Here is a 26,297-nt window from a genome sequence, read left to right on the forward strand (position 1 = left end):
GAAAGAACTAGCAAACAACATTTGTGGTAGAGTTATGAAAGCTGCTCTAAACCCAATGTGTACACACGGCCCACATGCAGAGCACCTCACCTTCCTGGTCAGTGTGGGCTGTGCCAGCAAAGTGCCCCCCAAAATAGAGTCAGCAGAGTGCCCATACATACAGCATCAGCAGAGTCCGCCCACATACAGTATCAGCAGACTCTGCCCATATACACCATGAGCAGAGTCCACCCACAGCGTTGGCACAGTCCAAACAAGTACAGTATCAGTACAGTCCAATCAAATACAGTAATACAGTAATGAATCAGTTTATCCCACCCGGTGCACAGTTTCCATGTCTCAAAACCAACTTGAAAGCAGCAAAGAGGATCCAGCTCCAACTAATAAAATCCAACCGTTTATTAAAATATCAATAGAGAAGTCCATATTCCATAGACCATACACGAATTAAAGCGTGCCAAAATGCAGAGAGAAAAATCACGTCAGTTGACACATTTCTGACCTGAACTGGGTCCTTGTTTGGGACTTGAGAAAGGACTCAGTTCGGGTCAGAAACGCGTCAACTGATGTGGTTTTTCTGCGTGCATCTTGGCACTCTTTAATTTGTGTATGGTCTATGGAATATGGATTTCTCTATTGATATTTTAATTGGACAATAAACTATTGGATTTCATTCGTTGGTGCTGGATCCTTCTTGCTGCTTTCAAGTCAGCAGAGTCCACCTGTGTAGAGTGTTAACAGAGACACCCACGTACAGCGTCAGCAGAGTCCCCCCACGTATAGTGTCTGCAGAGTCCCTCCCCCTCTGTGTAGAGTGTCAGCAGAGTCCACCTGTGTAGAGCGTTAGCAGAGCTGCAGAGACACCCATGTACAGCGTCAGCAGAGTCCCCCCCCCTCCGTGTAGAGTGTCAGCAGAGTCCACCTGTGTAGAGTGTCAGCAGAGTCCCCCCACGTATAGTGTCCGCAGAGTCCCCCCCCCCCCCCCCCATGTACAGTGTCAGTAGAGTCCACCCCCATGTACAGTGTCAGTAGAGTCCACCCACTTATAGTGTTCGTATAGTGCCACACATACAGAACACCTCACCTCTCTGCAGGGTGTGAAGTTCATCATGGAGACTGTCACCAACAAAGAATATTTCTACTTCTGAGTCCTTGATGTCATCTGGGAAGGGAACAGCCACGCTCCACAATCTTCCGGAGTTGGTGGACTGATCATAGGCACAGTACTTCTGCCTTATACTGAAAGAAAGAGGGCATAGAAAACGCTTGACCACCAGGCTGATATAACATCTGGGAAATCAGATAATGGAACAGTAACATTATATACAGAGCAGCAGAACACATACCGCCAAACAGCATCGGAGAATGCCGCAGCCTCTGGCTTCTTTTTTACTGGTATCTCCTGCAGTTTTATTCTCCAATCAATCGTCTGAGCAAGAAAAAGAAGAATTGTTCTCCACAAGAATGTTAGCAAATAATTGACATACATTACCAGCGAACAGCGTTCACAGTGCTGCTCCTGCACACATGCATTGTGGGATCTGACATCATAGAAACAGCATTTCCCAAGGCCATAGGTGTGTCACACAACTTTCCAAAACTCCTAAAATAGGCCAATCTGCCATGTCACAGCACAGAAAGGCTGACAAATAACTGAATACCAAGGAAATCTGTTATTCATAGGCTGAGTAAAGCAGGATAACAGTCCCTGCTTGAGATATTGCAGTGTCCCACTGCAAGGGGTTAATACTTATGTACTTTGTGCATTGGGAATTCCATAGGCTGTGTGGGGAGGGAGTTCCCTAGTAACAGTTGCTAGGTGAGGGCAGGCACCACGCCTTCCTCTAGTGGGAAGTGAGGTTGTTGTGTGTAGACTGTGAAAAAGCAAGAGGCAAGGAGCCGAGCTGTGAGCCAGCAATGTAACAGCATATGTGCCAGCCCCTGAGGGAAAGAACTACTGAAGGCAGCCATTACAAAAGGGAGAATGCTGAGCATTTGTCCCAGAAATGAAACACCTGCACCATGGCTATTGACTTCTCTGCATCTTGGTTGGGACGATATACTCTAGGGCCTCTCATATTAAAAGTACAGACTGGTCATCGGTTTGGAGAGACTGCACCCTGTTGAGGTTACTGTGGATATATAGATCTGAAAATCAAGAGACTCAAAAGGGACTAGTAAATTACCTATCCCATACACATAGCCTTTGAGGAAATGACATAAAACACCTGTGATTGTGCTCATGTTTGAAAGTGCCAGTGTGAACCACCAAATTACCTCCGTGCACCAACACGTGCCTTGCTATCTTATTGTATTGTGTGGCAGCACACCATTTGGGCCCAATGCCTAGCACCAAAACTTAGCTACACCAAGGGTACCCCACCTAACACCAGGCAGGAGCCCGAAAGTCAGAAGTGTCCCGAAGGGAAGAAAAGGTGCGCCCTTCCAACCACTACACAGCCGCAGGGAGCGCCAGGGTTTACCATTACCACCACTCATGTCCTCCTCTCCCTTCCCGAGCCTGTTGATGTATAATGACTTTTCCAGAAATAAGAAATGGCTGATATGTGCTGCACAGAAATGTAATTTTATGCAAACCAGGCCACTCCATGCAGAAAAAATAAAAAAGAATGGAGGCAGCACGTCCCAGAATTTGGAATTTACTCCAGATACAACGTTTCGGGTGAAGAGCCTTTGCTTGCATCATTGCATCTGGAGTAAATTCCAAATTGTTAGACATGCTGTCTCCATCCTTTTTTATTTTATTCTCTGTGGATTGCTCCTTTTTTTTATGGGGAAATTTACAATTTCCCCAGTACTGTCCATCTGGTCTTTTTTACATTTAGAACTGGCGCTAGATGCACCAAAGTTATGGAGAGGCCATTGGCCAACATTAGGGGTTAGGGATCTAAAACGCTGCTCTTAATAAATGTGCCCCTAAGTTACTATGTCTTTGCAGAATAGACAAGGGCTGTATATCAACTAGAGATATATGCCAGCTTGCAATCTAAACATTTAGACATGATATAAGTTTATATTACGCCGGCATATTTTGCACGTGATTGTCAGGAAGGAAGTGTTCCTTCCTGGCAATCGCCTGCTCGTTAGCGCTATTACAGCAATCTCCTCCTCAGTATAGGGAGGAGCAATCGCTTATGCCATCACTCATCCCCATACTGAATCATTATTTGCCGGCAGCAGATCGTGATTAGACAGGACGATCTGCTGCCGGCAAACAATAATTTTTAAACCTGCCAAAAGATTCCAATTACCCGATAAATGAGTATTTGCTCGTTCATCAGGTTATTGGTGGCAGTATTACACTGCCAGATCATTGCTAATGAGCGTTTACTGCAAATGCTCATTAGCGAGGATCTTCAGTATTATCTGCAGGTGTAATATATACTTTAGATACAACCAGGTTAAGGATGAACCATATATACCTGCAGCTCTCATTCTAGCCCTGGTTTCTAAGGGCTATATCTCTGGCTGTATGATGGCTAGCATTGTGATTCCAGTATTCTTTAAAAACAAGACCTGGCTGGCCTACATCTCTGGCCGCTAAAAGGCCGGCTATGGAGGAGCAGGGGGAGGCAAGGAGAGGAGGAGATGCACAGATCCACCTCTCTATGTAGAGCTGTAAGAGGAGTTTTAACATGGACTTCTCTCTCAATCATTAGAGTATGCTTGATTTATGACTTTTCTCTTTTCCAGTAAGGTCTCCTGCACATAATGATATCTAGTTTTGTCGTCCACAAATCGCGAATTTGCAAAACATGGATACTGGCTGTGCCGTCCACATTTGCGGATTAGTACGTCTTGCCCTCTGTTAGAAATGCCTATTCTTGTCTGCAAAACGGACAAGAATAAGACACGTTCAATTTTTTTGCGTGGCCGTGGAATGGAAATCTGGATACAGACAGCATATGGTGCTGTCTGCATCTCTTGTGGCCCCATTGAAATGAATGGGTCTGCATCTGATCCTTAAAAAAATGCAGATGCGACCAAAAATACGGTTGTGTGCTTGAGGTCTAAAAGAGTGAGATGAGTGCTTGGTTTGCTAATCAACCTTCTATGCCTAATTATGGCATTTATTAACGCCATGACCAATACATTTACAATGCATTCAGAAAGTCTTCAGACCCTTTCATCCTTTTCACATTTTGTTTAGTTGCGGCCTTGAGCCAAAATAAAAAAAATTAAAGTTTTTCCTCATCATTCTGCACTCAGTACCCATAATGATAAAGTGAAAACAGCATGTACAAAAATAATCTTTGCTCACTTATGGAAAAGGAAAAAATAAAATCTTAACTTAGTCGAAGCACCTATGGCAGCGATTACAGCCTCCAGTCTTCTTGGGTATGCCACAAGGTTTACACACCTGGATTTCAGGATTTTCTGCCATTCTTCTCTGCAGATCCTCTCAAGCTGTCAGGTTGGATGGGGACCATCAGTGGACAGCTATTTTCAGGTCTCTCCAGAGATGTTTGATTGGGCTCAAGTCAGGGCTCTGGCTGGACCACTCAAGGACATTTGTAGAGTTATATCAAAGCTACTCAAGTGTTGTCTTAGCTGTGTGCTTTGGGTCATTGTGTTTTTGGAAAGTAAACCTTCAGCCCAAACTGAGGTCCAGAGCACTCTGGATCAAGTTTTCATTAGGAATATCTCTGTACTTTGCTCTATTCAGCTTTCCCTCAACTCTGACCAGTCTCCCTGTCCCAGCTGCTGAAAAACATCCCACAGCATAATGCTGCCACAAGCATGCTTCGCAGTAGGGATGGTATTTGGGATTTGATGGGCAGTACTTGGTTTCCTCCTAACATGACACTTAGAATGCAGGTCAAGAAGTTCTGTCTTGGTGCCATCACACCAGAGAATCTTGTTTCTCACAGCCTGGGTGTCCTTTAGGTGCTTTTTTGCAAATGTTCACGTATCTTACTGAGGAAAAGTCTCTTTCTGGCCAGCCTGCCATAAAGCACAGATTGGTGGAGTGCTGCAGTGATGGTTGACCTCTCTTCTATTTGCACATAAGATCTTTGGAGCTCAGCCAGAGTGACCATTGGGTTTTTCTTCGCCTCTCTTACCAAGCCCCTTTCCCCCCCAATGACTTAGTTTGGTGAGGCGCTCAGCTCTAGGATGGGTTCTGGTTGTTCCAAACTTTCTAAAATTAGGAATTATGATGTCCACCATGCTCTTGGGAACTTCCAGCGCAGCAGAAATTTTTTGGACGCTTCTCCAGATCTGTACCTCCACACAAACCTTCCTCTGAGCTCTACAGGGAGTTCTTTCCGCCTCATGGTTTGGTTTTTGCTCTGATATGTATTGTCAGCTGTGAGAACCCAGAGCGAAATTTTAAAGGGCTTCTGCACTTTCAATTAACTGATGATCTATCCTCTGGATAGATCATCAGCTTCTGATCGGCCGGGGTCCGACACCCGGGTCCCCTGCCGATCAGCTGTTTGAGAAGGCAGCCGCGCTCCAGGAGCGCCGCTGCCTTCTCACTGTTTACCGCCGGGCCGCCCGCCCACTGACGTCACGACTTGTATCAACTACAGTGGGCGCGGCTAAGCTCTGTTCACTTGAATGGAGCTTAGCCGCGCCCACTGTAGTTGATACAAGTCGTGACATCAGTGGGCGGGCGGCCCGGCGGTAAACAGTGAGAAGGCAGCGGCGCTGCTGGAGCGCCGCTGCCTTCTCAAACAGCTGATCGGCGGGGGTCCCGGATGTCGAACCCTGGCCGATCAGAAGCTGATGATCTATCCAGAGGATAGATCCATCCTGTCCATACCTGATCTTTACAGTCAAATATGCTGTCTACTACAGTAATAGTATTATCACAAGAGAACATCTAAAATATTTTCAACAGATATAAAAGGTTTCTGTAACTCAGGAAATACATTTTTGCTCAATGACTTTTGCCATAAATGTTCATTTTTAATTAGTTTTACAAAAAAACAGTATTTAAAGGGGTTGTCCTCTTTTGTTATATTCAAGAACTATCTTCAGGATAGGTCTTCAATATCAGATCAGTGGGGTCCGATTCCCGAATCCGCTACCTTCTCTTCACTGTTTACCTGCTCGCTGATGCAACTGTAGTGGTGAGCAGGTGTAATTACACCTAAAATATCCCATTCACTTCAACCGGATAACTCCTTCCTATTCAAGTGCATACTACAGAGCCATCCCATTGAAATGAATGGAACAGGATAGTTGTAATTACACCTGCTCACCACTGCAGTTGTGACAGTGAGCATGAAAACAGCAAAGATAAGGCAGCGCTAGTCTCTTGAAAGAGCTGATGGGCAGGGTGCCAGGAGTTGGACCCCCACCGATCTGATATTGATGACTTAGGCTGAGTTCACACGAGCGTGACAGATTTGGTCCGGATGCGTTCAGGGTGCGTTCAGTTAAACTCGCACCATTTTGCAAGCAAGTTCAGTCAGTTTTGGCTGCAATTGCGTTTAGTTGTTCAGTTTTTTCCGCGCGGATGCAATGCGTTTTGATGCATTTTTCACACGCGTGATAAAAAACTGAATGTTTACAAACAACATCTCCTAGCAACCATCAGTGAAAAACGCATTGCATCCGCACTTGCTTGCAGATGCAATGCGTTATTAACGCAGCCCCATTCACTTCTATGGAGCCAGGGCTGCGTTAAAAACGCAGAATATAGAACATGCTGCGATTTTAAAGCATTGCAGAACTGATGCATGAAAAAAAATGCTCATGTGCACAGCCCCATTGAAATGAATGGGTCAGGATTCAGTGCAGGTGCAATGCGTTCACCTACTGCATTGCACCCGCACGGAAATCTCGCCCGTGTGAACTCAGCCTTATACTGAGGAAAGGTAATCAATATAACAGACAAAGTAGACAACTCCTTTAACTGATTTTCAGCTGGGTGTAAGACAGATGCTTCTTCTGCCCATTTTATTGATGCAACACCCAAACCTCCTAACATTCGTCAGAACCAGAGATATGGTGCTCTAACTTATTTTCTGATGAACTGCGGGATATTTAGGTGTTGTGTGCATAATACGGCAGCAATAAAGCATCCACATTATGCCCATTGGAAAGCGAACTTAGGCCTGTTTCATATTTACGTCTGGAATTCCGGAAGGCTGATCCAGCGGGAAACAGCCTGCTCAAGTTTTCTGGATCCTGCATTGCCGGATGTGTGCAGCGGTATTTGTCCAGAATCCCGGCATATTTCCCAGGTAACGGCTGGATCTCTCCCGGACCCCACTATAGTCAATGAGGTCGGCGTATTCAGGCAATGTCCAGCAAAGCCAAATCCAGAGAGCTCAGGCAGGCTGTTCTCTGCCGAAACAGCCTGCCGCAAAAGTGAAACAGGATTTAGTTAAAAGGGTTTTCTGAGCTTTTTATACTGATGACCTATCCTCAGGACAGGTCATCAGTATCTGATCATGGGGGTCCAACATTGGGGACCCCGTTGATCAGCTGTTGGAAAAGGCACCAGCGCACCTGTGAGCACAGCCTTCTCTCTCTGCAATACCAAGCACAGCTGCTATACAATGTAAGGCACTGTGCTTGGTATAGCAGCCCAGCCCCATTCACTTCAATAGGACTGAGCTGCTCCTAGACCATGTGATCGATGAACATAACGTCATTGGCCTAGGAAAAGCTGAGAGAAGGCCACGGCACTACCACACATGTCTACATTCAACGCTGCATGTGTTATGCAAAAACCAATGTCAAACACTGTCGGCATGAAAGCATTTATACATACTTATTAGAGATGAACGAATGAATGTTATGAAATTCGTTCACGCTTTTTTTGGTGGTATATGCAGAATTACGTTATGGATTCCGTTACCATGGACCGTAATGCAATTCTATGGCGGAATGTATAACGGGATGCCTTTATTTATTCCGTCATAATAGAAGTCTATGGCCGCATAACGGATCTGTCCCGTTTCCGTTATGCAGGAGAGGACTCCCCTACATAACGGAAACGGGACGGATCCGTTTTGCAGCCCATAGTCTTCTATTATGACGGAATGTATAACGGAATGCCTCTAAAGGCATCCAGTTATACATTCCGTCATAGAAATGGATTACGTTACCAAGGACGATAATGCAAAACGCAATTGTGCATTTACCACCAAAAATAAGCGTGAACGAATTTCAAAATATGAAATTCGCTCATCTCTAGTATTTATATACTATGTAATTTTTTTCCACTGTACAAACTGTAATCCACAAAAAATTCAAATTACCTAATATAATGTGTTAAAGGGCTTTTCCGAGATTTTTATACTGATGACATAACTTCAGGATAGGTCATCAGTATCTAAATCAGGTGGGGTCTGACACCCAGCACCCCCACCGATCTGCCGTTTGAGAAGGCAGAAGCACTTGCAGTAGACCCGCAGCCTTCTCTCAGATTTTCCTAGGCCAAGTGATGAAACATTCATCGGTAACATGGCCTAGGTGTGGCTCATTCCCACAGAAGTGAATGGTGTTGGACGTGATACCAAGCACAGCTGCTATACAATGCACGACGCTGTGGTTGGTAAGCACGGAGAAGGCTTAGCGCTCACAGGAGCACCAGTGCCTTCTCAAACATCTGATCGGCGACGGCGGGGGAACCCCACCAATCAGATACTGATGACCTATCCTGATGGTAGGCCATCAATAGAAAAATTCTAGACAACTCCTCTAATGTTAACATTTTACCTGCAGCCACCTCCTGGGGTGCTAACCCCATTGAACTTTTGCTGAATCAGTTGGTATCGGTCTAAAAAACGAGAGGTCAAAGGTCGGCTGTGCTAGAAAAAATAAAATTTATATATACATATCTATCTATCTATATTTTCTCCAATCTTTGATTTGAAATTAGGTAAGGCCAAGCAAAAGGATAAGTATATTGTATAGATTGGAAATCGGGCAGTGAAAGCAAGGGTTTAAAACAAAAATAGTGCGGTCCGTACCTTGCGCTCCATCCAATGTGATCCCCTAGTCGATTGTATAACGTACTGCTCGGTTCTTTTCTGTATTGTTATTTTTGCGGTTCTGTCTTTTAAACCGCGGCGTCCTCCTTGCTCACCTACCAGCAGCAGCGCGGCCCCGGCCGGAAGCACGCGCGGTGCGAGGGAGCTTGTGATTCAGTTGTCTGGGAAACCACTTTCGGTGACGTCACCGTTGAGAATACAGGAGCCTCCGTAGGACAAAAAAAAACTACCTACGCCTTTTAGAGACTATCGGGCTCCTTCGTCAGGGTTAGTTTACTGATCATGCCTGGGAGGTTAAATAGCTTATCCGGTTCCCATGGCAATGTATAAACACAGTCCTTTAGGAAACGGAGGTCCCAGTATGTTGTAGTATGGTAAGCGCTATGGATACAATTTTTTGCAAAAGGTTCGATTATTTCATTATTTATTTATTTATTTAGTTAGTTTTCCATAGAGCATCTGGGAGCAGGTTATACTAAAGAGCAGAAAGTTCCATGAATATCTGGAGAGCGCTATGAATACCATTTTTTACTGAAATGCAAACAGTTAAATTTCTTGATTTAACCCGTTTGGGGCCAGGCTGTTGCATCTAAAGATCCATTTACTCTCGGTTCTAGACATGAGTTTAACCACCTCCCGACCGCATAACGCACGGATGCGTCCGGGAAGTGGTTGATTTATTCCTCCTGGACGCATCCGTGCGTCATCTCGCGAGACGCGAGATTACGTCACAGCCGGCCCGCGCATGCGCATCGCGGGCCGGCATTTCACTGCAGAGTATTTCGTCAGCAGCCTGCCGGCCACGATCATTGGCTGGCAGGTTGCTGATTTTCAAAAAAAACAATCAGCAGCCATTTAACCCCACATATTAGTAAATATGATAGGGTTATATGGCTGCTGTGCTCCTCTGCTCCTTCTTTTGGTCGGTTGGTTCCAGCAGAGGAGCAGAGGAGCACACATCACTGTGAGTACCCACTACACCACATACTAGCCCCAGATCACCTCAATTAACCCTTTGATCACCCCTTTGATCGCCCCTGTCAATCACTAGTGAAAGGAAAAAAGTGATCAGTGCAAACTGTCACTTTTTTTTTTTCACTGGTATTGACCGTTAGGTTTCAGTATAGTTTAGGCCCCTTGGTTAGGTAGTTTAGGTATCGGTTAGCGCCCAGCCCACCGCACCGCAGTCCGTTATTCGCTGATTAGCGTATCGCTAATCAGCATTTGTACTTTTATAGTATCTGGAAGTGATCAAAACTGATCACGGTCAGATCTATAATAGTACTAGTGTCACTTTAGTTCTCCCTCCACCCAAAACGCAGTGTTTGCCCGATCAGGCCTGATCGGTCGCCCACACGTGCATTCGCCCACGCCCGCCCCACCGCAGTGAAAAAAAATAATTTTTTTTTGATCGCTGCACATTCACTTTACACGCACTGCGGCGATAAAAAAATCAGTTTTGATATTTTTTATCAACCACAGCGGCCTCCGGTACTTCGCTAGCCTCCCATTTGTAAGACAGGATGCTTTTTTTTTCTTGGGTAGTCTCAGGGAATACCCCGAAATTTAGTTGCCCACATGTCTAACAGGGGGTATTCTTCTGAAGAGGCCTACAGGCTTCTGACCCAGTCGGATGAGGAGTGGGAACCCTCATCTGATGAATCCAGCGGGTCAGAATACGAACCTGTAGAAAGCAGTGGCTCTCTGACCCAAAGTTCGGACGAGGAGGTTGAGGTCCCTGATAGCAGCAGGCGTACCCGGCCCCGTGTCGCTAGACCGCAGGTTGCGCAGGATCCGCTTCAAGAGCAGCAGAGTGGGGCTGGTGCTGTCGGATTACGTGGTGAGGCATACACCAGCAGCCCAGCCCTTCCTGGACCTAGTACCAGCACTGCCGTAGAACATGGTGAAGTAGCAAGCACCAGAAGGGCAGTTGAAGCTGGTACGGTGGCACGTGCAGTAGTGACCCCGTCGCAGCCACCGCAAAGACGTGCCCGTAGAGCCCCTAGAATCCCAGAGGTGCTGGCAAACCCTGATTGGCAGTCCCCAACTTCAGCCGCACCTGTAGTTCCCCCTTTCACCGCCCAGTCTGGAGTTCGGGTTGAGACAGCTCAGATCGGTTCGGCCCTGGGATTTTTTGAGCTGTTCTTGACTGCGGAGCTCTTAGACTTAGTTGTGGCAGAGACAAACCGGTATGCCACACAATTTATAACCGCTAACCCGGGAAGCTTTTATGCCCAGCCTTTCCGGTGGAAACCAGTCCAAGTTTCCGAAATTAAAACTTTTCTGGGCCTCCTCCTCAACATGGGCCTGACAAAAAAGCATGAATTGCGGTCATATTGGTCCACGAACCCGATTCATCACATGCCCATGTTCTCTGCTGCTATGTCCAGGACACGATTTGAGACCATCCTGCGTTTCCTGCACTTTAGTGATAACAGCACCTCCCGTCCCAGAGGCCACCCTGCTTTTGACCGGCTCCACAAAATTCGGCCCCTCATAGACCATTTCAACCTGAAATTTGCAGATATTTATACCCCTGAGCAAAACATCTGCGTAGACGAGTCCCTTATACATTTTACCGGGCGCCTTGGCTTCAAACAATACATCCCAAGCAAGCGCGCCCGGTATGGGGTCAAATTGTATAAGCTCTGTGAAAGGGCCACAGGCTATACACACAAATTTCGTGTCTATGAGGGAAAAGATCAGACCCTGGAGCCGGTCGGTTGCCCTGACTACCTGGGGAGCAGTGGGAAGATAGTCTGGGACTTGGTGTCACCCTTATTCGGCAAGGGGTACCATCTTTATGTGGACAATTTTTACACAAGTGTGGCCCTCTTTAGGCATTTGTTTCTAGAACGGATTGGCGCCTGTGGGCTTCCCCCAATGGCTCGTTAGCACCCGTCTTGCAAGGGAGCAGAGGGCCGCACTGTGTAACGAAGAACTGCTCGCGGTGAAATGGAGAGACAAGCGTGACGTTTACATGCTCTCCTCCATTCACGCAGACACGACAATACAAATTGAGCGAGCAACCAGTGTCATTGAAAAGCCCCTCTGTGTCCACGACTATAACCTTCACATGGGAGGGGTGGACTTCAATGACCAGATGCTGTCTCCGTATTTAGTTTCCCGCAGAACCAGACGCTGGTATAAGAAGGTGTCTGTATATTTAGTTCAATTGGCTCTGTACAATAGTTTTGTTCTCTACAGTAAGGCTGGGAGAACTGGATCCTTCCTCAAATTTCAGGAAGAGATCATCGAGAACCTCCTGTATCCAGGAGGTTCCGTGGCCCCATCCACCAGTGTAGTTAGCCGTCTACACGAGCGACATTTCCCCAATGTCGTTGCTGGTACCTCAACCCACCCGTCACCCCGAAAAAGATGTCGTGTCTGTAGCAGGAGTGGAATAAGGCGTGACACCCTCTATTTCTGTCCTGACTGTCCTGACCACCCTGCCCTATGCTTAGGGGAGTGTTTCCGAAAGTACCACACACAGGTACACCTAGCATAGGGATCATCTCACCAGGATAGGCACACAGGGCTATCAGGGCCCATTCACTCACAGCTGCTGCAAACGTCTCCTTTCACATGGGACAAAGTGCATAACGCACTTCGCCACATCTTTGGGCGATTTGCGCTTTGCACATTGACCCATGGGGAAGGAGAGGTTTGTTCTATAAAGGTAAAAAAAAAAAAAAAACACACCAGTAAGCAAACACGTTAATGTTTAGTTCAAAAAGTTAAAGTTACATGTTCTGTTCCAAAGTTAATAAAATTATTGCGTTGTGGCCTGGTTTTTTCTTTTTTTTTTGTCTTTTTACCTTCCAGGTGGACCAACCGATCTACTAGCTGCAGCACCGATGTGCATTCTGACAGAAGCATTGCGCTGCTGTCAGATTACACGCAAGTCGGTGTATGCGGCGCTGCAAGACAGGATTTTCTCCTCTGCAGTGACAGATACGTTTGCCAAGGCATACGAGCTGAGGAGGAGGCGGCGTTCCTATGCTTTGGCAAACACTTTGTGTATGTATATGTATATGTATATATATATATATATATATATATATATATATATATATATATATATAAAAATAAAAATCCCGGCAATGATTTATTCATCCACATCGATTGATGCGAATGGAGAAATCTGTTTTGCCAGGGCATACGAGCTAAGTGGGTATGGATGTAGGGCGGAGCTCCTATGTCCTGGCAGACGCCTTTCCCCTCCATTTTTTTTTTTTGGCAGAGATTTTTTCATCCACATTGATCGATGCGAATGAAGAAATCTGTGCCGTTCATTTTTTTCTTTCAGCCCAGAGGCTGAACGGAAAAAAAAATCTCATTACCCGTATGCTCAATATAAGGAGAATAGCAGAAACTCCTAATGCTGGCCATACATGTAATGATTGCGGAGACCCTCAAATGCCAGGGCAGTACAAACACCCCACAACTGACCCCATTTTGGAAGGAAGACACCCCAAGGTATTTGCTGAGGGGCATATTGAGTCCATGAAAGACTCACTTTTGTCCTAAGTTAGCGGAAAGTGAGACTTTGTGAGAAAAAAAAAAAAAAAAAAAATCAATTTCCGCTAACTTTTGCGAAAAAAAAAAAAATTTCTATGAACTTGCCAGGCCCCTCATTGGATACCTTGGGGTGTCTTCTTTCCAAAGTGGGGTCACATGTGGGGTATTTATACTGCCCTGGCTTTTTAGGGGCCCTAAAGCGTGAGAAGAAGTCTGGGATCCAAATGTCTAAAAATGCCCTCCTAAAAGGAATTTGGGCACCTTTGCACATCTAGGCTGCAAAAAAGTGTGACACATCTGGTATCGCCGTACTCAGGAGAAGTTGGGGAATGTGTTTTGGGGTGTCATTTTACATATACCCATGCTGGGTGAGATAAATATCTTGGTCAAATGCCAACTTTGTATAAAAAAATGGGAAAAGTTGTCTTTTGCCAAGATATTTCTCTCACCCAGCATGGGTATATGTAAAATGGCACCCCAAAACACATTCCCCAACTTCTCCTGAGTACGGTGATACCAGATGTGTGACACTTTTTTGATGGCAAGGTGGGCAAAGGGGCACATATTCCAAAGTGCACCTTTCGGATTTCGCAGGCCATTTTTTACACATTTTGATTGCAAAGTACTTCTCACACATATGGGCCCCTAAATTGCCAGGGCAGTATAACTACCCCACAAATGACCCCATTTTGGAAAAAAGACACCCCAAGGTATTCCGTGAGGGGCATGGCGAGTTCCTAGAATTTTTTATTTTTTGTCCCAAGTTAGTGGAATATGAGACTTTGTAAGGAAAAAAGAGAAAAAAAAAAAAAATCATCATTTTCCGCTAACTTGTGACAAAAAAAAAAAAATTCTAGGCACTCGCCATGCCCCTCACGGAATACCTTGGGGTGTCTTCTTTCCAAAATGGGGTCACTTGTGGCGTAGTTATACTGCCCTGGCAATTTAGGGGCCCAAATGTGTGAGAAGTACCTTGCAATCAAAATGTGTAAAAAATGGCCTGCAAAATCCGAAAGGTGCACTTTGGAATATGTGCCCCTTTGCCCACCTTGGCTGCAATAAAGTGTCACACATGTGGTATCGCCATACTCAGGAGAAGTTGGGGAATGTGTTTTGGGGTGTCATTTTACATATACCCATGCTGGGTGAGAAAAATATCTTGGTCAAATGCCAACTTTGTATAAAAAAATGGGAAAAGTTGTCTTTTGCCAAGATATTTCTCTCACCCAGCATGGGTATATGTAAAATGACACCCCAAAACACATTCCCCAACTTCTCCTGAGTACGGAGATACCAGATGTGTGACACTTTTTTGATGCCAAGGTGGGCAAAGGGGCACATATTCCAAAGTGCACCTTTCGGATTTCACCGGTCATTTTTTACAGATTTTGATTGCAAAGTACTTCTCACACATTAGGGCCCCTAAATTGCCAGGGCAGTATAACTACGCCACAAGTGACCCCATTTTGGAAAGAAGACACCCCAAGGTATTCTGTGAGGGGCATGGCGAGTTCCTAGAATTTTTTATTTTTTGTCGCAAGTTAGTGGAATATGAGACTTTGTAAAAAAAAATAAAAAATAAAAATCATCATCATTTTCCGCTAACTTGTGACAAAAAATAAAAAGTTCTATGAACTCACTATGCCCATCAGCGAATACCTTAGGGTGTCTACTTTCCGAAATGGGGTCATTTGTGGGGTTTTTCTACTGTTTGGGCATTGCAGAACCTCAGGAATCATGACAGGTGCTCAGAAAGTCAGAGCTGTTTAAAAAAGCGGAAATTCACATTTTTGTACCATAGTTTGTAAACGCTATAACTTTTACCCAAACCATTTTTTTTTGCCCAAACATTTTTTTTTTATCAAAGACATGTAGAACAATAAATTTGGCGAAAAATTTATATATGGATGTCGTTTTTTTTGCAAAATTTTACAGCTGAAAGTGAAAAATGTCATTGTTTTGCAAAAAAATCGTTACATTTTGATTAATAACAAAAAAAGTAAAAATGTCAGCAGCAATAAAATACCACCAAATGAAAGCTCCATTAGTGAGAAGAAAAGGAGGTAAAATTCATTTGGGTGGTAAGTTGCATGACCGAGCGATAAACGATGAAAGTAGTGTATGTCGAAGTGTAAAAAGTGGCCTGGTCATGAAGGGGGTTTCAGCTAGCGGGGCTGAAGTGGTTAATATAGTCTCCTCCCCTCATGTCTTGCTTCACTTTTTCGATGCCCCCAAAGTTGGATCCCAGGAATTTACCCTGATGAAATTCTGTATAGTGGCGGGATAGTGGGTGGTTTTCCGATTTTTTATTTATGTTATTAATGTGTTCCCTAATCCTGGTTTTGAGTTCTCTTTTGGTCCATCCCACATATATTTTGCCGCATGGGCACCTAATATAGTAGATGACTCCTTTGGTGTTACAAGTGATGTAATCCTTTATTATATATTTACCTTGTGGGGTATTTATTTGAAATGTGGGTTTCACTAGGTGCCTTAGGGTTCTGCAGTTTGTACATAATCTACAAGGGTAGAAACCCTTTCTGGCACATTTTTTATTGCCCAATATTTCTTTTTTGATAGAGGGGGCCACCAAATTAGCCAGGTTTGGGGCTTTCTTGAAGATAAATGTAGGGTTGGTGGGAATCTTGTCCCCAATGGTTTTATCATATTTTAAGATATCCCAGTGTTTGTATATAATTATTTTAAAGGTACGCATCCCCACACTATATATAGTAATAATGGGGACTTTAATTTCACTGAGATACTCGGTATCCTTTTTTTCTTCATTTTTAGTTGGTACTTTCTTTCAGCAAGATGTTTCGATCTAGGTCTTTTACTGTTATAGTGATTGGGATAAGTGATTCTGGTTTGTAACCTTTTCCTATAAATTTTGTATTTAGCATTTCTGCCTCCTCTTGGTAATTGGTGTTAGTGGTGCAATTTCTGCGCGCCCGTATGTACTGACTGTAGGGGATGTTATTAAGCCATATTGGTAAATGGCAACTATCTAGGGGGATGAAACCATTAGTATCTGTCGGTTTGTGGTAGGTTTTGGTATGTATTTTCCCATTTTCAATGAATATAGTTAGGTCAAGGAAATTGATCTCTTCTTTATCAAAGGATGGGGTGAAGTGTAAATAAAATTCAAGAGGACAAGACCCGCACCAAGCTCGCCATGGGGGAAGATGGCAAGTTCCTCCCATCTACCCATGTACAAATTTGCGAAACTCGGTGCGAATCGGGTCCCCATCGCGGTCCCCCACGTCTGGAGGTAAAAGTCCGGTCCATATCTAAAATAATTATGTTCTAAAAAAAAGTAATAAGCAGTCACCTATAAAATTAATCTGATCACCTGACATTTCACTGTCTTTTTTTTTAGGAAATATTCTGCGGCTTCATGGCCCTTTTTCTTTTCAATTACCGTGTATAGGGCGGTCACATCCAGGGTGCCCAAAATAAAATCTGACTGCCATTGTATCCCCTCGAGTATTTGTAGGATGTGTTTTGTATCCCTCAAATAGGCACGCAATTTTACTGCTTTATTCGGTAACAGGACATCAACGTATTTGGATAAATTAGAGGTGAGACCCTCTATCCCCAAAATTGCCTGGGAAGGGGGTTATTTTATTTTTGTGAATTTTGGGTAAGTAATAAAATATGGGTATCTTGGGGGTTTGATTATTAATAAAGAGCGTTTCCTCTCTGGAGAGTGCACCCATAGTTTTACCCTTTTTGATCAATTGGTTCAGTTTGCCTGTATATTGTACTGTAGGATTGAAAGTCAATTTTTTATACAGTATGTTTTTTCATCTGAAAGGAGTCTTAGAGACTCTTTGTGGTAGTCATTTTGATCCAGTATTACTAGTCCTCCTTTATCCGCTGGTCTAATAATAATCTAATGATTGGTCTGTAATGATTTGATAGCTCTGATCTCACCCTTAGTTAGATTCTGGGGTCCTTTTTTCCTTTTTAGGTTCATATGAAGGAGGTCTCTGATGACCAATGATTGAAAGGTAATAAATGGATCCGAATATTCTGCAATGGGATTAAATTTGGATATTGGTTTTAAATCAGTATGGATGAATTTGTCCTCTAAGTCCAAAGTATTGTCTGTGTCAGTCCTTACTGATCTAGTGTTCTGTTCAGTTTGGTATGGTTTATCTTTTAGATGGGGTCTCATCTTTCTGGTAGTTGTTCCCATTTTTCTTTTTCTTTTTTATTGTAGGAGGACAATAGCTCCTTGTTAGACACCCAGAAGCGGAATCATCCCTCACAGGTAGATTGACACATCTAAACAGGAGCGCAGGGGGATCCTTCCTTTTACTGAAGTCAATACTTTCTGTACAAATCCATAACAATTGAGTTCCCTCAGTGGCAGCTGCCAGCAGCTTCTCCCCTATAGTATAAAATTTAGTTGAGATATTCCCGTTTCAGGGTTCAATGGCTTCAGACATTATAAGGAGACTCAGGATTCCTTTTCTCACTGCTGCAGCCATGGAAGGATTCTGGTTGCTCTGGTGCTGCCATGGTAGCACATCAGCATGGACTTCCTGTCATGTGACCTCCACTGTTATAAAGCTGTTCTTATGAGTGGAGGTCACAGAACAGGAAGTCCATGCAGGGAGTCTGTTCCTGTTACCATGACAACCCCAGAGCAAGCATAATATTTTGGGACAACCCCACCCCACAATACAGTGTGTGCATGACACTTTAGAAATGACCCACAATGTTATGGAAAATAATAACTAGAATCTAATTCCTACTAAACTTTACCTGAGTCTCGCTACTGTATCCGTGATACTGTGGAGCCGTGATGTGAGAGTCATATAAGGAGTGGTGTCTCATCTCATTTCTGTCCATGTACAGGTGATCCCATGGCCAAGTGCTGGCGTCCAGTGTGTGGCTCCTCACAAGGCTCCTTGCTGGAACGTGCACTCCGCCACTGTCGATGTGATGGTAATGGACTGTCGGATCGTCCAAGTCTCCATAATTCTCAAATCCAATCCTAAAGCCTATGGTGATCGGCAGAGTCTGAGTTTCCTCCTCTGTTTCCTCACTGCTAAGATAAGGCGTTGGTGGCTGAGGAAACCATGACTGTTGCTCCTCCATCCAGTTATTAGTGATGAATCCATAGGGAGCCGCCGCTTGTGTCCATGATGAACTAGATTCAAGAGATGCAGGGGCAAAAACGCTGGGAGTAGTGGGGGCAAAAACACTAGGAGGGGTAGGTACACTCAGAATCATGTTCTCAGGTCCATGTGTCACATGATGAAAACCTGGGGGAGCAGAGAACTGTGGGAATTGTTCTTCCGGGTGGAAATTCATCACGTGATCTGAAAATCCGATATTGAATGGCGGATTCATGATTACACCAATTTCACAAATCTGAAAGACAAAACATAGTGGAATCACGCCACTGCTTGGTTATTATGTAGTGTTCCCTGTTCCCACCATCACTAGCTACTCACTCAATATATAGGAATTTACAACATGATGCAAAAGCAGAATTGTGACTGCAGCTCTGAAGGTGACAGGAGTATAAGACATTATGAAATAGCCGAGTTGCGACTGGTGTATAAGACAAGATGTAACTGCAGAATTGTGACGGCAGCACTAGAGGTGACGAGACATGACACAATGGCAGAATTGTGACTGCAGCTCTGGAGTTGACTGAAGTATAAGACATGATGTCAAAGTTCAGGGATTTCTACAGTTGCTCATGGTTATATGCAACAGTATACTGGGAGATGTTGATATCATAAAGAGGTATATTGGGTTATGACGGCTCACCTGTTTATTGTATATGGAACGGGTGCTCCAACTGATAGACACACCCAGTCTATAAAATGCAAGGTAATTATAAAATGTAGGTTAGTTGTGCACACCTCATATGGAAGTATATTTATATACGTAGACTTTTCTGGTATATAAACAGTCAATATTTATTATACACATATATAGAAAGTATCTTGGATGTCTATATATCGCTGCCAGTACCCAAAGTAGTCACAGAGTATATGTTGTTATACTCCTTCCATTAATTATATGTGAATATCCACGTGATTTAAATAGATGAAAAAAAGTGAAAAAAATTGATTTAAAAAATATTTTTTTTTTTTTTTTTACATTTGTGCAAAAATATACATAGAAACATAGAATGTGTCGGCAGATAAGAACCATTTGGCCCATCTAGTCTGCCCAATATACTAAATACTATGGATAGCCCCTGGCCCTATCTTATATGATGGATGGCCTTATGCCTATCCCATGCATGCTTAAACTCCTTCACTGTATTTGCAGCTACCACTTCTGCAGGAAGGCTATTCCATGCATCCACTACTCTCTCAGTAAAGTAATACTTCCTGATATTACTTTTAAACCTTTGCCCCTCTAATTATACCTTGTGAGTGAAAAAGATATGTGAAAAAATATATATAAGTGCTCCGATGTGATAAAAAAAAATAGGAGTATTCCTTTCTGACAATATTTTTAGAATGCAGCAATATATAGAGACATGCAAGAGAGACATGCAAGGGTCCCCCTGCACTTACTAGTATGTCTGGGCGCCGCTCCGTTCACCCGGTATAGGCTCCGGTGTCTGTAGCTCCTTTTGTACTGGGCGGAGTTTTTGTATTAGGGTTGTCCCTTGCTGCAGCGCTGGCCAATCGTAGCACACAGCTCATAGCCTGGCACCAGGGGCGTAGCTATAGGGGAAGCAGGGGAAGCAGCTGCTTTGGGGCCCTGACCCCGAAGGGGCCCATCCAGGAGGAGGAGGACTAAAAGATTTTGTCAGGGCCCCCTCAACAGTATTACACAATGAAATTATATACAGTGACAGTATAGACAGTGTACAAAATAGATGGAACAGCGGCCGGGCCTGGTCTGAGAGAGCGATCTTTACTAGCCACAGGAATGGGGGCGGCATGAAAGGAAGGGGTTGTGAAAAAATTACGGGGGGAGGGGGGCCCCATTCAAAAATATGCTGTGGGGCCCAGTAATTTCTAGTTACGCCACTGCCTGGCACTCCCAGGCTATGAGCTGTTTGCTACGATTGGCCAGCGCTGCAGCAAGGGACAACCCTAATACAAAAACTCCGCCCAGTACAAAAAGAGGCTACAGACACCGGAGCCTATACCGGGTGAACGGAGCGGCGCCCAGAGATACTAGTAAGTGCAGGGGGACCCCTGGGCGCCGCTCTGCCCACTGATAGTTAGTTTTTACTTTTTAAACTAGTGAAAGGTCCTCTTTAATACAGTATTAGGGATTCAATATAAAATGCTATAAAAATTAAAAATTCAGGATGTTATGATATAAACTGCAGTATTAGAGGTAAAAAATGCAATATTGTTGTTATAATATAGATGGGAATAAAAGTTCAACACTATTACAATATAAAATCACAATCTGCTATACTTTATCTACATTAACGGTAATCTCACTATGTGGCGTTAGCTTAGATATTTGTATCTTATCCAGCAATTTAATCACAGTTTATGTGCTGTCTAGTACCGTCAGGGTTATAATTTCTCCTGTAAGGTGAGGGTGTAGAATGGCAGAATTGTGACTGCAGCTCTGGAGTTGACTGAAGTATAAGACATGATGTAAAAGTTCAGGGATTTCTACAGTTGCTCATGGTTATATGCAACAGTATACTGGGAGATGTTGATATCAGGTACCAGCTTTGTGCAGGGCACTGGGATCATGCCAATGTAACAATATGCAGTTGCACATATACGATCTGAATGTCCTTACACCTGCCTGTAACATTGACAGTGAATGAGTGGTGCCAGGCACAGCATGCCTCTGTATTTACAGACACTGTTATCTGGGCACTGACGGCGACAATGTACAAATCGGTTCCAACACCCACATATTGATTCCCTCACAAAGGACGCTGGCTAGAGTTTACCTTTAAAGCTTGTCCGGTGACCGACGGTCTGCAGTCCTCAACAATAAGTGACATTGGTCCAGTCTCTGGTTAAGCTGTGCCATGCAGTGCCCAGATAATAATGCATTATAGTCCCACTTGCCCACAGAGTAGTAACCACTCACACGGTTCCGTGCTGCCCTCTGCTGGCTTGTTGACATTACTAATTTTACTATAAAAGCTCTGAGCTGTCAGGACTAAGGCCCCTTTCGCATGGGAGAGTCAACCGCGCAGGTGCAATGAGTGAGGTGACCCACCCATTTCAATGGGGCTGTGTACATGAGCAATGTTTTTCAGGCATCACCTGTGCGTTGCGTGAAAATCACAGCATGTTCCGTATTCTGAGTTTTTCACGCAATGCTGGCCCCATAGAAATGAATGGGGCTGCGTAAAAATTGCATCACATCCACAAGCAAGTGCAGATTTTCACGCATGGTTGCTAAAGAGACGAGGGATGTATGACCCGGGACCCCATTTACTTTATTATTTTCCATTATAACATGGTTATAATGGAAAATAATAGCATTCTGTATTAAAGAATGCTAAGTATAATGTCAATTGAGGGTTAAAAAAAATAATAAAAACATAACTCACCTCATCCACTTGTTCACGCAGCAGGGATCCTCTTCTTGAAGGACCTGCAAAATGTTATAATGGAAAATAATCAAATCTGCAGAAAACCAAACCCAAACATGATCTTCAGTGAAGAAGTCCGGGTTTGGGTCTGGGTACCACATTCAGTTTTTTCTCACGCGCGTGCAAAACGCATTGAAAAAAACTGAACAACAGAACGCAGTCAAAACTGACTGAAATTGCGTGCCTTTTCACGCGGGTTTCCCGCAAGGCACCCTGAACGCATCCGGCCCTCACCCGAAACGCTCGTGTAAAAGAGGCCTAACTGTATGAGGTACAGGACTGTCCTGCTGAGTCAGACGGCACAGGAGACATTTGTATTGCTCAGAACTACCTGGCACGATGCAGCTACGGACACCTCCTGGTATACCGTCATGACCTATGAACCCATTGGCTACATATTAATCCAGGCTTCTGGTCTCACCTGCGCAGTGTGACAGTCACAGGATCAGTCTGAGATGTAAGATGACAAGACTCGCAGCCACGAGCAGCCCCAGCACCTGCGCATTGGAATCTGGATTGTCGTAAAACAGGTTAGGTGTCGGCGGGAATGCCCACAGGGCCGCGTTCACTGGCAGACAGCGAGCCGTGACAGCAAGCAGCAAGCTGAGGGCTGTGACTCCTAACATGGAGGGAGGGAATGAGCAGAGGCATGTAAACAGAGCGTGGGATGTCACCCTGGAGATCCTGATACTTCACATCAGTCATCACACAACAGTCTGTGCTGTGCCAGTGCCAACCATGGTACAAGCTGGAACATGGCCTTAACAGCCAATAGTACACAACCAGAAGAGCAGACTGTAGTGCAGACACGGCCATACAACAGGAGCTCTGCCGACGGGTTGTGTGATGATTGTACATTCATAAGGGGGGGACCTACAGGTAGTCTGTGTCGTTACCTCACTTCTTCAGGACTGGACTCAGGCGGACATCATCCTCTCATGTCTCAGTTGCTGGTTATTTTGGGAGCAACACATGACCACAGCAACGTGCCAGACATTTCCCACTCTCACATTTCCTGCATAGAGATGGCGAGATATCAGAAGGTAAAATATCTGAAACATGAAGACGGCAACAAGTGATCCGTCACCCTGATTCTAACCATTATCTACACAGTAACACACAATTTTCACTATTTTTTATTTTCCTACTCCCGCCCCCAGCCCTCTTCCCCTTCATTCCCCTCTGTCAGGACTGCCAAGCATCCATACAGAAGTCCTCTTTATTATGTTAAAACACCACAGGGGTCCGGACCGTGTATTTCAGTGCAGCTTTGGGGTCTGACCGCAGAGTAACTGGGGACAGCAGAGAAATAATAAATAGCGATCTGGACTCCGTATCTGCAGTACTACTCATGTATATGTATTATAGATAATGGCCCAAAATCAGGGTGATAGAGATTCCTTTTAAGGCCCCTTTCACACAGGCGAGTATTCCACGTGGTTGCAATGCGTGACGTGAATGCATTGCTCCTGCACTGAATCCTGACCTATTTATTTCAATGGGGCTGTGTACATGAGCGTTGTTTATAATGTGCGTTGTGTGAAAATCGCAACAGGTTCTATATTCTGCGTTTTTCACGCAACGCAGGCCCCATAGAAATGAATGGGGCTGCATGAAGATTGCATAGCATCCGCAAGCAAGTGTGGATGCGCTGCGATTTTCACACATTGTTGCTAGGAGATGATGTTAGTAAATAGGGATGAGCAACCCTGGACCCCATTAAAGCCAATTCACAGTATTATTTAGCTAAAATGGTTATAAGGGAAAATAATAGCATTCTTAATACAGAACGCTAATTAAAATGTCCATTGAGGGGTTCAAAAAAAACAAAACAAAAAAAAAAACCTCATCTCATTCACTTGATCGTCTTCTTTCTTCTTCCTGACGTCAGCACAGGTCCTGCTGAATGAAGATAGAAGGTCCTTCTATCTTCATTCAGCAGGACCTGCGCTGACGTCACCGTGCTTACCATGTGGTGAGCGTGATGACGTCATCGAAGGTCCTTTTGCAGGTCCTGCAGGAAGAAGAAGGAAGATGATACCGGCCATTTTTAACCCCTCAATGGACATTTTAGCATTCTGTATTAAGATTGGCTGATCTTAGGGAGACCAGCTACAGAAAACACTGTGGCGCCTCATTTAAAGAGTCTCGACACAGCAATCCAAAGTGCAAAGCTCCCTGGGAAAGTAATATGCAAAATAATTGTTCATTATTTTCCCTTATAACCATGTTAGAAGGCAAAATAATAAAATCAACAGAACACCTAGCCCAAACTCGAACTTCAGTGAAGAAGTCTGGGTTCGGGTCCGAGTACCACATTCAGTTTTTTATCTTGCGCGTGCAAAACGCATTGCACTCACGCGGGAAAAAGTGAACAACGGAACACAATCACAGACAAAACTGACTGAAATTGCGTGCCTACTCTCGCGGGTTTGCCGCAATGCGCCCGCAACGCATCCAGATAAAATCCGTGAAGCCCGTGTGAAAGAGGCCTAAGGTTCCTGAGTGTCTGACTGTGGGACAGGTGAAAACAAACAAACAATCTACAATTCCCTGGTATCAGTAATTTCACATGGAGAAGGGCTGACTGTAGGACAGGTGAATACAGTCCATTGGTCCCTGGTATCAAACATTTCAGGATGGAGAGGGGCTGACTGTGGGACATGTGAATACAGTCTATTAGGCCCTGCTGGTATCAATTATTTTAGGATGGAGAGAAGTTGATTGCAGAGCAGGTGAATATAAACTATTGGTCCCTGGTATCCGATATTTCAGGATGGAGAGGGGCCGACTGTAGGACAGGTGAATACAATCTATTGGTGTCTAGTATCAATTTTTTTTAGAATGTGTTATGACCCATAGTGTCATTACCACTCTTGTGCACCTTGTTGTTACCTCCTATGAGCTGAGAGTGTGTCATCTAATACATTTGTATCATGTCATTCTCACTGTATATATGTATTCCTATGCAGATGTAATGTTAACATGTAATGTGCCTGGTTCACCAGCAGGTGGCAACAAATCTGTGAAGATATAATTTCTCTGGGGAGGAGGAGATTAGTTAGTGAGCAGTCTAGACTACCCCCTCCTAGGGAAAGTTTGTGTGTTGGCTAGCAGAGCACTGCTTGCTCTTCTAGGCCCACAGGCCCTGCCTGTGAAGTGCTACATGGTTGCTTGTCCCCTCCTGGGCTTGTGTGAGATTGTGAATAAGTTCTGCCTGTATAAGGTTTAAGTTTAAAGTGTACTTAAACTGTAATTTGGCATTCCGGGCACTAGAGGCCACTATTTTGCAGCTACAACCAGCACACTCTGGGATTTGCATATGTAAAGTAGGTGATGACTCATGCTGCTTGTGAGTGAACCAGAAAGTGTTGATCTGACATGGTGGAAGGATTGTGCTGTGAGGGACTGAATCCGATTCCATCCTGGCTTGCAGATGTCCGGCAGTGAATGGACACTCAAAGGAAGGAGAGTAGCTGTCGTCTCCTTACTGTATCCAGCTCTTTGAAAGAGAGGTTGTCCCAGGAAGACCAGTTTCAGTGTGTGGACAAAAAGCCTCATCGTCAAGCAAGGCCGCACGGTTGCTGAGAGCTTGGTGGCCATCCCGGGTAAGCGGCATCCTAGGGCCCAGAACGGACAAAGGTCAGTACACCCGTTTACTCCATGCTGTACACTAGTGGCGCCTGAAAAACAGAGACTAAGCCTAGGCCTGAAACTAGATAGCTAGTTAGGGTTGTGCGATTGCCAGGTTGTTCGGGACTGTTCTGCAGGCTCTGCTGTGTCCGCCATCGGCGAGGTCAGTCCTCTGTAGCGGCACAGCACGACTTGCAGGCTCTGCTGTGTCCACCATCGGCTAGGCCTGTCCAGTGGGCAGGGACATTGGCTGTGAGTCCGGGATATAGCATTTTCTATGCTTATTTGTATTAATTTGGTTATGCCTGTGTTACTTTTTGCCTAAGAAAAGTTTCTGTTCTTGCATATTAAGCTGATGTCAGTGTCGCTTTACTTGTCTGTGACTTCGCTGTATCCTGGGGATTCCCTTCCCTTCATCCAAGCTGAAGCTAGATCTTGAGGTACTCAAGTCAGGAGAAGAAGTTCCTAGGATTAAAGTAAGAGAAGGTCTACAGACTACAGCTAAACTAAGTTCCAGCAGAAGAGGGGAAGTTCCTATTTACTCCAGCTAGCATAGCAGGGCTGAGATTATTGCAGAAGTGTTTGCCTGCCAGAATAAGCAAATA

At 44.5% G+C, this 26,297-nt stretch overlaps 1 protein-coding gene across 1 annotated transcript in view; it reads right to left on the reverse strand.

Annotated features, from left to right (window-relative positions):
• The window catches only part of PIK3C2G (phosphatidylinositol-4-phosphate 3-kinase catalytic subunit type 2 gamma), a 102,273-nt gene extending 79,356 nt beyond the window's left edge, over positions 1 to 22,917 (reverse strand). Inside the window, exons 1-6 of the mRNA XM_044277501.1 lie at positions 22,481 to 22,917; positions 22,018 to 22,061; positions 19,287 to 19,335; positions 18,270 to 18,881; positions 1,347 to 1,429; positions 1,085 to 1,239 (exon numbers count right to left, since the gene is read on the reverse strand). Coding sequence (XP_044133436.1) covers positions 1,085 to 1,239; positions 1,347 to 1,429; positions 18,270 to 18,881; positions 19,287 to 19,335; positions 22,018 to 22,022 — 904 coding nt within the window. The 5' untranslated portion in view covers positions 22,023 to 22,061; positions 22,481 to 22,917. The remainder of the gene's footprint in view (positions 1 to 1,084; positions 1,240 to 1,346; positions 1,430 to 18,269; positions 18,882 to 19,286; positions 19,336 to 22,017; positions 22,062 to 22,480) is intronic.
• Between the last annotated feature and the right edge of the window lie 3,380 nt (positions 22,918 to 26,297).

The sequence above is a fragment of the Bufo gargarizans genome, chromosome 2 (assembly GCF_014858855.1).
Source record: "Bufo gargarizans isolate SCDJY-AF-19 chromosome 2, ASM1485885v1, whole genome shotgun sequence".
NCBI lineage: Eukaryota > Metazoa > Chordata > Amphibia > Anura > Bufonidae > Bufo > Bufo gargarizans.